Source organism: Convolutriloba macropyga, chromosome 1, assembly GCF_964194025.1.
Source record: "Convolutriloba macropyga chromosome 1, txConMacr16.3, whole genome shotgun sequence".
Lineage (NCBI taxonomy): Eukaryota > Metazoa > Xenacoelomorpha > Acoela > Convolutidae > Convolutriloba > Convolutriloba macropyga.
Window position 1 is genome coordinate 64080582 of NC_134468.1, and position 14640 is coordinate 64095221.

The window sequence follows — 14640 nt, forward strand, 5'->3', positions numbered from 1 at the left end:
GCAAAACTGATCAAAAACCTCCAAATTTGCATAAAACTCAAATTAACTACTTGAAACCTTCAATTCCTATCAGAACGAGCCCAAATCCAATACAATATCATAATCAAACATCACAAACAAGAAAAATTGCAAAAAAAACTGCTTTTAAAAGCCGCACGTGAACAAAAAAATTTCGCTCGCTCAGAGAAAATTTTTTCACACATCAATTTCTCGCTCTCTCAAAAACAGCGGTATGAACAAAAAACCACTCTCTTTTCGCTCCGCTCTTTACTTTTGTTCGGCAACCAAATCACTCCAAATTTTTTCACGCGTTTCATTTCCCGCTTCAAAATTCACTCCAATAAAATTGATTAAAAAAAAAGGACTTCTCCAATACTCCTCTTCGAGTCGTAAAAAATAGGAGCGCTTTAATAGCCGGCTGAGAAGATGAGGGCGGCTATTAATAATTTACATCTCGGGGAAAATACACAATACAGAAAGAAGCAGCCTGATTACCTTGACGCATGAATTTCCTATCTGTTGCTCTTTGCCATCAATTGACTGCAAGCTATTGACAGCAGCGAGCAGATCGAATGCCTGTCTGCCAATATGTCCCAAGTCATACATTTGTCCGGGTACTTTGGGAGGAGGATTGGACAAGGAAATTGTCACTGATTTGACCTAAGAGGAATATTCAATATTATCAGCTCTCTTTTGTGTCCAAGGATACATTCAGGGGCTATATACGCATGCAATGTTCGTCTAAAATAATGGACAATGATGTTTTGGAAAACTCAAAGCTTTTTGATAATCAAAATAAGTCCCAACCACCGGAAATCTCGTGGTTGTAGTTGACCCTTGCTGAATATCATAGCTTCATTCCCCTCTCGGGCTTCAATTTCTTAAATCAAAGCTACCTAACATTTTTTTAACTATTGCAGCTGTAAAACAAGGCGTTTGAAAAAAAGTGGTTGGGTTTCAATCATGAAATACACTAATAATTAATTGCATTAATCAAAAATTATTAACGTAAAATCGATAAATGACAAAAATGTTGGAAAAAACCGAAAAACCACATAACTTGAGAAAAACGGGCAGTACTTGAGCAAATAAACTTAACATAATAGTTGTAATAGTGCCAGAAAATAGCTGTGATAGCTTCGTATACCTGTAGTTTCAAATTAAATAAAAAGAATGCTACATGCAAACTTTTTAAAAAAGCAAGTCTTTTTGCAAATTAATTTGGTGTCTGTAACTTATTTTGACTCATGTAATGTGAAATTGTCTATTTCGCAGCAAACGTAAAAAATAGTAAAAAGATTTGCCTCAAGAGAGAATAAAAAAAACAACCATTACGGGCAGAACACTAATTTCACTCAATAACGAACATAGTCGGCAAATTGCCGGAAAATAGCCACCGTTGACCTGCTCGACGCACATTGGGATTGGAACAGAAAGAAAAAAAGATAGAAATTCAAAGAGTTTTTCTAAGTGTCATTTTTTTAGTTAAGACAAAAAAATATAAACTAGAAAGACAAAAATTATAAGTTCAAATCGATAATTTGCAATTTAAAGAGCAGGGCGAATAAAACTATAGGTCTTAGGAGAAAGTTAGAAAGAAACATGCTAGAATCTGGAGAAAACATACAATGTGAATAAAAAAATATTTCGCAATTTCTGAAAAATAAAAAAAACTAAATTGGAAACTAAAATGGAAATATAAAACAAAATAAAAAAAATTAAAGGTAAAAAAACATTGATTTTTTGTTATTAAGCAACCGAGGTTTAAGAAAATTTTATAGCCGTCTTCTTGTTTCAGTAAGAAGTGGAGACGGCTCAATTGCAAAACAGAAACAATTTGAAAAAAATGTTCAAAATATGCCAAAAGTTTTCATTCACTGAATTTTAAAGAAGTAGCGCCAAAACCAATCCAATTAGCAACAAAACGAAACCAAAAATACCGATGGTGCACCAAAAGAATTGTCATGGTCAATGAACTCAAAGTACCAACAAAGACGTTAGAGAGTTTGACAAAAACGGCCAAAATCGGATTAGTATGGGCACAATTTAAAAAACAAAAACACCTCACGTCAAAAAGAGGCATCCAATTCAGGAGTTATCAAAAAAGCGTTGACATTCTTAATTTGATTAAAAAAGTCCGATCAAAGAGCCAAAACTGAAGAAGTAATAAAAAGCCAAAAATTGACTAAAAAATTGAGTAATATGGGCCAAATTTTCAATTGAAAAGCATTATTTAGTTACTCAGAAACATTGTGGTATCGATTTCAGATGATTGCATATTCATGCTGAATCGATGAAAATATACTTCTACAAAAAAACCACGTTACAATAAAAACAATTTGGGTCAAATGGACGAAAACACGCCTAAAAACTGTCATCTATATGCGGCAATCTCTCAGCATGCGCATGAATAAAAAACTTCTCTCGCTCAGAAAAATTTAGTTCACACGGCAATTTTACTCACTTTCACTATTAGGTGAAAAGGCGGTCTGGTAATTTGGGTAAAAAAGGTCAAGAAAACCAATACTCCTCTTCGAGTCGTAAAAAAGACAGCGCCCCAATACAATCAAATTCTTTGAATTGTAAAAAATGAGAGCGCCTAAATAATAGCCGAGAAGCTGCTGAAGGCGGCTATTAAATATTAACAAAATGTTAAACCCGTTGGATAAAAATTGAAACTGTTAAACAGATTCAGATGTTATTCCCAAGAAAGCATACGGAGATGTCATTAATGAAACAAAGTTAGAAGCCGTCAAAAGTTTTTGAAAAATGTTGGGGGTCCTGAGCAGGCGCAACTACTGTGAAAATGGCCTAGTACTGGATCTACCTATAGATTCGATTATCAACTTCAGTTACATTCACAAAAAATCGAAAAAATTACCGCAAAATTACCGCACGTCAGAACAACGTTTCCTGTTTCATTTTTTTTTTCGTGGCTGCGTTAACTTTTTCCAGCAGAATGACAAAGAACACTTATTTTCACGCGTGAAAGTGGCAAATAAAATACTAACATTTTCAATGGACGATTTATAAGAGAAGTGAGTCAGGAATAGAGTTTTGGGGGGCTGACCATCACTACTGTTGCAGCTGCCAGTATTTTGAAAGGTCATCACTGATTGGTTAAAAGGCAAAGATGACATCATGAGATCTGAGTTAGATGAGGATTCGCTTCTCAACAGTGAACCATCTGGCAGATCTACTTCCACAATCGGCTCACTGAGTAATGAGTCGTCTCCAGGATAAATGATTCTGCGAAAAACACTAAGATTGAACTGATCGGAAAATAGCTGCGATCGATTCTCCAGACATCTATTGGGATCGAATCCACAAAATGAAATAAATTGGCTGCTGTCTTATTAGTCTAATTAGCATTAGGCCTGGTCACTAAGAAAATTAAAGTAGACTTGAAGTAAACACGCCTTATGCGTTTATTCCGTTTCTATTTTTGATGTCGTTTTTCGCCGCTCAATTCAGGTTGCTTTTGTTAGCCAACAGCTCGTCAATGCGCATTGAGAAGCAAAACAAAAACATAGCTGGCAGATTGCCAGAAACTAACCGCAATAGCTTCGTAGATCTGCAGTCTCAAAAAGATGGTAAAAGAAACAGACCAAAAAAGAAAAAAACTTTTTCAAAATGATGAGCTGTTGTAATTTAAAAATATGTTTAACTTATTGCTGATTCTATAAATAGATTCTAAGGGTATTTATAGATTCTACTAGCCGCTATAAATACCCTTCAGTTACAGTGACACACACTCATTTGATATTATCTTTTTGAATTAGAAGATTTAATACATAGTGGCAGATCGCCGGAAAATACCCGCCGTTGACGCGCTTGATGCATATCGGGATTGAAACAGAAAAAAGGAGATAAATTGACCAAAGTTTTTTTAGTTTTTTTTTCAGTGCCAAAAAGTGTTCTCATTTGGCGTGCAGTTTCAATTGGATTCTAAAACTATACTTAATTCAGCTTCTAAACTTAAAGCTAATAAGTTTGATACCAACGTCAGCTAGCAAACACTCTAATGAACTTTGATAACCTCAACGTCCTAATGACCGTGCTTTATCGGTTTATCAGCTCTTTTGATTTCGATCTTTTGACTATGACAGTATTTACCACATTGCGTAATTGAATGCGTGAAAGAATTTAAAATCCATTTAGTTGAAACAGTGCGTGAAGTAAGTCAGAAGTCAAACGTGAAAATCGTGACTCATGTAAAATGAAAAACGTGATCGAAAGTAAAGCGAATTAAAAAACATAGCAGGACAAGTCCAGACAAACATTTCAAAGAATTTTCACTCACAACGATATCTGAGTGAATTGGAAAACCATTTCCAAAAAATCAGATCAAAAAAATTAAAAACTGAAAATCAATGTCAAAATACCGCATGTGAAAAAAAAACGACTAGCCGAAAGGGAAATTTGGTTCAAACAAAAAAAAACTAGCCCTGGAATGAACATCAAAAAATCCGATCAGAAATCGAAAAAAAACAGTAAAAATAAAATTGCTACATGTGAAAAAAAATCCACCGGCGAGAAGGAGAAATTTTGCTCAAAGACTATTTTTTCAATCTACTATAAAAATAGACTAAAAATTGTACGCCGCAAAACCACTCGCTTTTTCGCTCCACTTCTTGTTTCGGCATGAGCAAAAATACCACTCCAATTTGACTTCAAAAATCATGAAAATGTGAACAGATCTAAAAAGACAGCGCCCCAATACAATTCACATTCTTTGATGTAAAAAGGAGAGAAAATAAATAATAACCCTTGAGAGGCAAAGAAAGCAAAGAAAAGTGAAGCAAAGAAAAGTCAATTTCAGAGTGAGGAAGTCATTTAAGAGAGAGGTAAGTCACGTGTGACCAAAAATTTAATCGTGAGAAAGAACAAAAACTCTATAGTAAGAGTGGAAAATGCCTTCAAGCACGCAATTTAGATGAGTTTGCAAGAACGAATGAACAAGAAGCAGATTTTAAGTGGTGATTGTGACGTCATCTGGTAGTGACAAAAACACGAAAAACAAATCTCAAAAGTTGAGAAACTGAACTGATCAAACAATACACAAAAAATAATCATTGCTAAAGCTCTTGAAGCGTTAACGACGAAGGCCCAAATTGACCCACTTAAACATTAAGATTATTAAACCGACTTGAAAGGCGTTCATTAGTAAGTGAAAATAGAAAAACTAAAATAGAAAATAGAAAATGACAAAAAGCACTACTAAAAAGAAATTGAAAAAGTTTCTAAATTTTTTTACATAACTATATACAAAAAATTGTCTATAGAATCTTGTCTAAGAAATTGTCCAGTAACCGATCTGCAAGACCTATCAGTTTCAATGGCCTTTGAAGATCGATAAGTCCTGATTATCACAAAAAATTTCAAAAATTTGAAAAGAATCGTGAATTTTATCGAAACGTTGCTCAATTTCGTGACATTGATATCTCCAGAAAACACTTCACTGCCAACAGAAACTATGGACGGTTACACGAATGCTAAATTTAAATCTATAAAAGCTTCGCTTTCCAATAAAAATTGATAATATCGGGAAAATTTGCAACTTTTTTAAAAAAAAGAGTTAAAAATCGTGATACAAAATTTTTGAAAAACATTCCATTGCCACAAGAAAAATGCATTTAACCTAGAGGAGGTTCCTTGGGGCTCGAAAAACTCAAAAAAAAATCAAAATTTGATATTTATAACAAGTTTTACCTAAAAATTGCAAAATTTTGTGATAAAAAATTTGAACAGCATTTCAATAACGCTAGCAACTCTGCCTTATCCTATTATCACACTCTATAGGAGGCTACCTGGCCCATGGGGCACTAATAACTCAAACATGACAGATAGATTTGAAAAAATGGCAAAAACTATATAAAAAACTCGTGATAATAACATGTGGAAAACCATTACATTGCCATTAAAAACCATTGATGGCTGTCCAAAAAGATGGTTTTAAGGAGGTTTGAGGCTCACGGGACTCGACTCCTCAAAGAGCTGGACCAGATGATCTTAGCACCGACGCTCTGGTCTTCATGACTTGGAATTCATTCCTCTAAAGGTCTGATGACTAAATACCTGAGGTTTCGGCGAAAGGGGTCGTGCACCCTGAAGACCAAATTTAATCCATAATAAACATTTATCCTACGCACAAGCCTTGAAATGTTCATTAGCCAAACGACATCGAGAACTACGACAAAAATAATTTAAAAAACGAAGATAGCAAATTTAAAAAAAGTTTCGTAAATTCGCAATATTAAGAAAAATTCAAAACCAATTTGTGTCCTTGTAATCTGTCCAGTAGCCCATGTTGAAGACCTTAAAATTTGTCATTGGCCCGTAACAACCAATTAACTGAGACAGTCGTAGAACAATTAAAAATGGGAAAATTAGCAAATTTTTATGAAATGTGGCTAAATTTTGTGATACATCTTCGGAGCTACTTCATTGTCTCCAGTGGCAATCCATTAAACCGAACTCAAGCTCTAAAACCTCAATGGATCATAAAGATTCATAAACTCGTAAAATGGCTTTGAGAAAAATTCAAAAATTATCAAAAAATTCTGAAATTCGAGATACAAAACCCTGAAAACAATTCCATTGCACAAACTATGCAAAGACCTAAAATCAAACTCTAGGTCTAATGTCAAACCTTAGGCCAAATTAAACCGTTGGCTTCGTGTGAGAAAGTGGCGGGATGCGTGAAGTCAGTAGGGGAGGGGATTGAAGAGGGGAGAGGGTCATAATCAAAGAACACGCTTCGCACTATTCAATTTATGTTTCCAAAACAGTTTTGTGCGGTTGTTACCTATTCATCTTCTTGCAATTGAAAGCTGTCATGGAAACTCTAGAACAAAAAAACAAAAGCAGACAGAGGACCAACAATCAGGTGGGGGGAGTAAGTCAACTGCTGAGCGGCAGATGGGTAGGCGGGATGCGGGCGAGGGTTGTAGGCGTGAATGTCTTCAGTTTAAAGTGAGAGGGAATATTATGGCACGATAGAAATTCACAATAATAAATTAAAACGACTGGCATATATAAATCGACATTAAAAACCGAAATTGTAAAATAAAATAACGCCGGACGAATATCACGCGAACGACTGGTAATGCTAGTTAAACTTTGATGGTGCAAAAATTCTGACAATCGGCTTCGAGCCCGCGTCTTCTCGTCTAATTGTCAAGGACATTGACCACTACGCTTCGCAAGAAATGTTCTGCATCGCGCACAATTTTATTTAGCGGGCGAATACAATAGTATTTGCCCGCGGTTTCATTTTTGCCACAGACTGTATTTCAGAGTGCGCACAATTCATATCACTCAAGACAGCAAAAAGTAAAGCGTGAAAAAAACTCGAGAAGTGATATCTAACGAGTGTGCTAGAAGAAAACGAAAGAACAACACGCAGCTTTGAAGTGGTGATTGTGACGTCATATGGTCCTGACAAAAAGAAGAAAAACAAATCTCAAAAGTTGGAGAAACTAAACTGATCAAACAAATTACACAAAAAACAATCACTGCTAAAAGTCTTGAAGCGTTAACGCTGAAGGCCCAATTTGACCCATTTAAACATTAAGATTATTAAACCGACTTGAAAGGCGTTCATTGGTAAGTGAAAATAGAAAAATTCGAAGAAAAATGACAAAAAGCACTAAAAAGAAATTGAAAAAGTTTCCAAAATTTTTTATATAACTATATTAAAAAAAGGTCTATAGAATCTTGTCTAAGGAATTGTCCAGTAACCGATCTGCAAGACCTATCAATTTCAATGGCCTTTGAAGATCGATAAGTCCTAATTATCACAAAAAATTTCAAAAATTTGAAAAGAATCGTGAATTTTATCGAAACGTTGCTCAATTTCGTGACATTAATATCTCCAGAAAACACTTCACTGCCAACAGAAACTATGGACGGTTACACGACTGCAAATTTTAAATCTGTAAAAGCTTCGCTTTCCAATAAAAATTGATAAACTCGGGAAAACTTGCAACTTTTTTTAAAAAAAGAGTTAAAAATCGTGATACAAAAATTTTGAAAAACATTCAATTGCCACAAGAAAAAATGCATTAAACCTAGAGGAGGTTACTTGGGGCTCGAAAAATATTTCAAAAACTTATAGCAAGTTTTATCAAAAAATTTCAAAATCTCGTGATATTAAAATGTTGAACAGCATTTCAATAACGCTAGAAATTCTGCCTTATCCCTTTGTAGAGGAGTCTACCTGGCTCATGGGGCAGGAATAACTCAAATATGACAGAAAAATTTGAAAAAATGGCTAGATTTATTTTTTTTTAAAAAATCAAAAATTCGTGATAATAACATGTGGAAAACCATTACATTGCCATTAAAAACCATTGATGGCTGTCCAAAAAGATGGTTTTAAGGAGGTTTGAGGCTCACGGGACTCGACTCCTCAAAGAGCTGGACCAGATGATCTTAGCACCGACGCTCTGGTCTTCATGACTTGGAATTCATTCCTCTAAAGGTCTGATGACTAAATACCTGAGGTTTCGGCGAAAGGGGTCGTGCACCCTGAAGACCAAATTTAATCCATAATAAACATTTATCCTACGCACAAGCCTTGAATTGTTCATTAGCCAAACGACATCGAGAACTATGACAAAAATAATTTAAAAAATGAAGATAGCAAATTTAAAAAAAGTTTCGTAAATTCGCAATATTAAGAAAAATTCAAAACCAATTTGTGTCCTTGTAATCTGTCCAGTAGCCCATGTTGAAGACCTTAAAATTTGTCATTGGCCCGTAACAACCAATTAACTCAGACAGTCGTAGAACAATTAAAAATTGGAAAATTAGCAAATTTTTATGAAATGTGGCTAAATTTTGTGATACATCTTCGGAACTACTTCATTGTCTCCAGTGGCAATCCATTTAACCGAACTCAAGCTTTAAAACCTCATTGGATCATAAAGATTCATAAACTCGTAAAATGGCTTTGAGAAAAATTCAAAAATTATCAAAAAATTCTGAAATTCGAGATACAAAACCCTGAAAATAATTCCATTGCACAAACTATGCAAAGACCTAAAATCAAACTCTAGGTCTAATGTCAAACCTTAGGCCAAAATAAACCGTTGGCTTCGTGTGAGAAAGTGGCGGGATGCGTGAAGTCAGTAGGGGAGGGGATTGAAGAGGGGAGAGGGTCATAATCAAAGAACACGCTTCGCACTATTCAATTTATGTTTCCAAAACAGTTTTGTGCGGTTGTTACCTATTCATCTTCTTGCAATTGAAAGCTGTCATGGAAACTCTAGGAGAACAAAAAAACAAAAGCAGACAGAGGACCAACAATCAGGTCGGGGGAGTAAGTCAACTGCTGAGCGGCAGATGGGTAGCCGGAATGCGGGCGAGGGTTGTAGGCGTGAATGTCTTCAGTTTAAAGTGAGAGGGAATATTATGGCACGATAGAAATTCACAATAATAAATTAAAACGACTGGTATATATAAATCGACATTAAAAACCGAAATTGTAAAATAAAATAACGCCGGACGAATATCACGCGAACGACTAGTAATGCTAGTTAAACTTTGATGGTGCAAAAATTCTGACAATCGGCTTTGAAGTGGTGATTGTGACGTCATATGGTCCTGACAAAAAGAAGAAAAACAAATCTCAAAAGTTGAAGAAACTAAACTGATCAAACAAATTACACAAAAAACAATCACTGCTAAAAGTCTTGAAGCGTTAACGCTGAAGGCCCAATTTGACCCATTTAAACATTAAGATTATTAAACCGACTTGAAAGGCGTTCATTGGTAAGTGAAAATAGAAAAATTCGAAGAAAAATGACAAAAAGCACTAAAAAGAAATTGAAAAAGTTTCCAAAATTTTTTATATAACTATATTAAAAAAATGTCTATAGAATCTTGTCTAAGGAATTGTCCAGTAACCGATCTGCAAGACCTATCAATTTCAATGGCCTTTGAAGATCGATAAGTCCTAATTATCACAAAAAATTTCAAAAATTTGAAGAATCGTGAATTTTATCGAAACGTTGCTCAATTTCGTGACATTAATATCTCCAGAAAACACTTCACTGCCAACAGAAACTATGGACGGTTACACGACTGCTAATTTTAAATCTATAAAAGCTTCGCTTTCCAATAAAAATTGATAAACTCGGGAAAATTTGCTTTTTTAAAAAAAGAGTTAAAAATCGTGATACAAAAATTCTGAAAAACATTCAATTGCCACAAGAAAAAATGCATTAAACCTAGAGGAGGTTACTTGGGGCTCGAAAAAAATTTCAAAAACTTATAGCAAGTTTTATCAAAAAATTTCAAAATCTCGTGATATTAAAATGTTGAACAGCATTTCATTAACGCTAGAAATTCTGCCTTATCCTATTGTAGAGGAGTCTACCTGGCTCATGGGGCAGGAATAACTCAAATATGACAGAAAAATTTGTAAAAATGGCTAGATTTATTTTTTTAAAAATCAAAAATTCGTGCTACTAACATGTGGAGAACCATCACATTGCCATTAAAAACCATCCGGTAACAAATTCTTAGTCAATAAAAACGAGCTCACGGATATCAGAATACTCAAAAAATAACAAAAATTTTTAAAAATTGAAAATTGCAAAAATTACACCTTTTGCTAATTGCATGTGAATTACCAAAAAATATACCTCAAAAACCAGTGATGAATGTTAGCTTGCACAAGACTACTAGGAGCTTAAGCAAAAGTCAATTAAAGTCTTGTTTTAGTAAAATATTATCAAACGGACACAAAAAAGAGAAAAACACCCCAAATTTGTGGTCAAAAACTTCAAAAAAGACCTTCTCACCTTGCAATTAGACGTTCTCAGCAACTTCAGTACGTTAAGCTCCTAAAAGTCTACCAAAACCAGCCCAACGCCTCTATTACAACTTCTTGCCCGCCTAGCGTTACCTGTTTATCCCGTTTTTAAAGCTAAAAGTGATCAGAAAAACGTGTGAAAACAATTGAAAAAACATAGCAGTGCAATCCTGAAGTACAATCCAAAGAACTGAAAACAAAATCGGAATTAAAATATCTGACCAGCAGACCAATTGATCAATGCCAGTCAAAAAGAAAAATTTGTCAATGGAGTGAGAAACTCAAATAATCAAACACACTAAACAAAAAGGTACTCATTGTTAAAACTCTTGAAGCTTTTACCGCGAAGGCAAAATTTAATCCCTTTAAAAATACCTATTTCGAAAATATGTTTAGCAACATTATTTGTCTCTGCAATCGGCCAAGTATTATATCTGCTAAAAGTGGAATCTTTTACTCTGTAGACCGGGGGACGTGGAAGCACAATGCTGAGGCAAAACCTAACGCAGGATGTAGATGTGATCCGTAACTTCCACGTGGTGCCCCCTAGTAACTACCGCTAGCTCAGTTAGTGGAAGTTAGCTAAGCGGATAGTCTCAGGATTGTGCTCTAAGTAAGCCACCTAGAGACCCAAAACAAATCTGCTGTGAATTCATTGTCAGTCCGATACTGAGATGAAGGAGTTGCATGAGCCTGAGATGGAGGAGTTGAGGCAGAGCTTGGAATAGCGCCCTTGAAAGAGGGGAGCCAAAGTGGCTGTTGGCAGGACCCCGTGAACAAAAGTGGCTCTTGTAGTCAAGTCCCGCCAACTTCAACTGTTGGAAATGTCTCCAATAAGCGAAAGATGGTCAAAGTTAACTGATTCGAAAACCAACAACGTAACGAAAGTGAAATCGAGACTAGTAGATGACGTTTTGATTGTTTAGTAGTGAAATGGCTAGACTCCAATTAAAGTCTCTTGCGAACTCTAATCGACCAAAAACCCTTGTTAGTAGGCAACGAACGCAGGGCTAGTATGGTTGAGATGTGAGGGAGCTTGAGAAGAATGATTCACTGTATTCACTGAAAGTTGATTAGTAGTGGAAGAGAAAACTGTGTGATCCCTGCGCACAATTAGTATCTGAAATGAAAGTCTTCTAGTAGGAAATACTGTGTATGGTCCAAACAAGATAGATGTAGTGGTAGTCACAGAAATAACATCACAGTAGTGTTGCTACTGTGATCGCACAGCTAAAGATAAAGAGTGACTACACTACATGTTTGGTCCAGACAACACATTCTCTGCTGTCCCGAAAGATGGTTTTAAGGAGGTTTGAGGCTCACGGGACTCGACTCCTCAAAGAGCTGGACCCCAGATGGTCTTAGCACCGATGCTCTGGTCTTCATGACTTGGAATTCATTCCTCTAAAGGTCTGATGACTAAATACCTGAGGCTTCGGCCAAAGGGGCGGTGCGCCCTGAAGACCAAATTTAATCCATAAAAAACATTTATCCTACGCACAAGCCTTGAAATGTTCATTGGCCAAACGACATCGAGAACTATGACAAAAAATTTAAAAAAAGATAGCAAATTTTGAAAAAAGTTTCGTGATTTCGCAATATTAAGAAAACTTCAAAACCAATTTGTGTTCTTGGATTCTGTCCAGTAGCCAATGTTCGAGACCTTAAAATGTGTCATTGGCCCGTAACAACTAACTAACTCTGAAAATCGTAGAAAAGTTAAACATACCCGGCAGATTGCCGGAAAATAGCCGCCGTTGATTCCAATCAGATGAATTACTCTCGAATGACAGGCGGGGGAATTCAATTTAGAGATGGTGTAGCTTACAAATGTTTTGTGTGTGCAGAAAAACGTCTAAGCCGCATGGACTCGACTCCTGGATGCCAGTCCAACATCTCTAGATGCTATTCAACCACTAAGCTACAATGGCGTTGATTCATTATCGCTTACAATTGCCTTTATATTAGCAACAAACTTTATTTTAGAAAGAGATAACGTATATCACTCAAAAAGTAAGAACTCAAGTGTAAAAAGGTCACTCATGAAGTCAAAGAATGTTTTAGGACATAAGTGCTAAAACTGTTAAGCAAAAATTTTGCATAAAAAAGACGAACATAAACATACCCGGCAGATTGCCGGAAAATCGCCGCCATTGCTTCCAATAAGCATGATTGGGATTGAAAGAATAGAAGATATTGAAAAAAAAAATTTTTGTACAAAAACATTTTTTAAGTCCGATTAATTTTGATGGCATTTCGTAGTTGAACATACTGCTGTTTCTTAGAGAGAGGCCACAGGGGCTATTATCAATACCAAAAAGCATAGGAGATGGTAACTAAGACTTATAGGAACGACGTTCAAATAGCGGGCATCTAAAATTGGGCTTTATGGGTTTATCCCGTTTCCATTTCTGACCTTAATTTTTTATACTGACTCTGTTCATTTTGAATTGCTTTGCTGAGCAACTGATGTTCAAATTCACTTCTAGCAGAATGAGAGAAGAGAGAAACTAGCCTAGAGAAGTCAAAAAGATTTCACGCAAAATGTCGAAAAAGCGGCAAAATGGTAAAGCGAAAAAAAGTTCGACGAATTAAAAAAAATAGGAGCGCTATAATAGACGGCTGAGAAGATGAGGGCGGCTATTAAAAATTGAAAACATTGCAAAAATTAATGAAATGTGGCTAAAATTCGTGATACATCTTCGGAACCATTCCATTGTCTCCAGATGCAATCCATTAAACCGAACTCAAGCTAAAAAGTTTCATTGGATCATAAAGATTGATAAACTCCTAAAATGGCTTTGAAAAAAATTCAAAAATTATCAAAAATTCTGAAATTCGAGATACAAAACCCTGAAAACAATTACATTGCACAAACTATGCAGTAACCTAATATTAAACTCTAGGCCTAATATCAAACCTTAGGCCAAAATACACCGTTCGCTTCATGTGGGGAAGGTAGGGGGATGCGTGAATTCATTGGGGAGGTGATTGAAGAGGGGAGAGGGTCATAATCAAAGAACCCGCTTCGCACTATTCAATTTATGTCTCCAAAACAGTTTTGTGTGGTCGTTACCTATTCATCTTCTTGCTTTTTAAAGCTGTCATGGAAACTCTTGGAGAACAAAAAATAAAAGAAGACAGAGGACCAATACAATCAGGTCGGGGGAGGTAAGTCAGCTGCTGAGGGGCAGGTGGGTAGGCAGGCTGCGGGCGAGGGTCATGTAGGCGGGAATGTCTTCAGTTTAAAGTGAGGAGGGAATATTATGGCAAGCTAGAAATTCACAATAATAAATTGAAACGACTGACATATATAAACCGATATTATAAACCGAATTGCAAAATAAAATAACGCCGGACGAATGGCACGCGAACGACTGGCAATGCTAGTTCAACTTTAATGGTGCAAAAACTTCTGACAATCCGCTTCGAGCCCGCGTCTTCTCGACTGATTGTCAGGGACATTACCACTACGCTTCGCGAGAAATGTACTGTATCGCCCACAATTTTATTCAGCGGGCGAATACAACAGAATTTGCCCGCGGTTTTATTTTAGCAACAGACTGTATTTCTGATTGCGCAAAATCTATACCAGTCAAAAAAGCAAAAAGTAAAGCGTGAAAAGAAACACTTGAGAAGTGATATCTAACCAATGTGCTAGAAGAAAACGGTTAACCAAAAACTTTGCATGAAAAAGAAAAAGTTTACAAAAATAGCTTAAAACCTCGTTCGAGAGCAAAGAATTAACTGTTGACCTTGAATTTTGGTAGAAATTAAGCTACTGTTAACATCCAATGGTCGAAATCAGAATTTAACTT

The 14640-nt window shown here is 35.8% G+C and overlaps 1 protein-coding gene across 1 annotated transcript in view; it reads right to left on the bottom strand.

The window, feature by feature from the left end:
- The window catches only part of LOC142345774 (uncharacterized), a 65281-nt gene that overhangs the window by 20856 nt on the left and 29785 nt on the right, over positions 1 to 14640 (bottom strand). The window contains exons 7-8 of the mRNA XM_075398142.1: positions 3012 to 3249; positions 496 to 660 (exon numbers count right to left, since the gene is read on the bottom strand). Coding sequence (XP_075254257.1) covers positions 496 to 660; positions 3012 to 3249 — 403 coding nt within the window. The remainder of the gene's footprint in view (positions 1 to 495; positions 661 to 3011; positions 3250 to 14640) is intronic.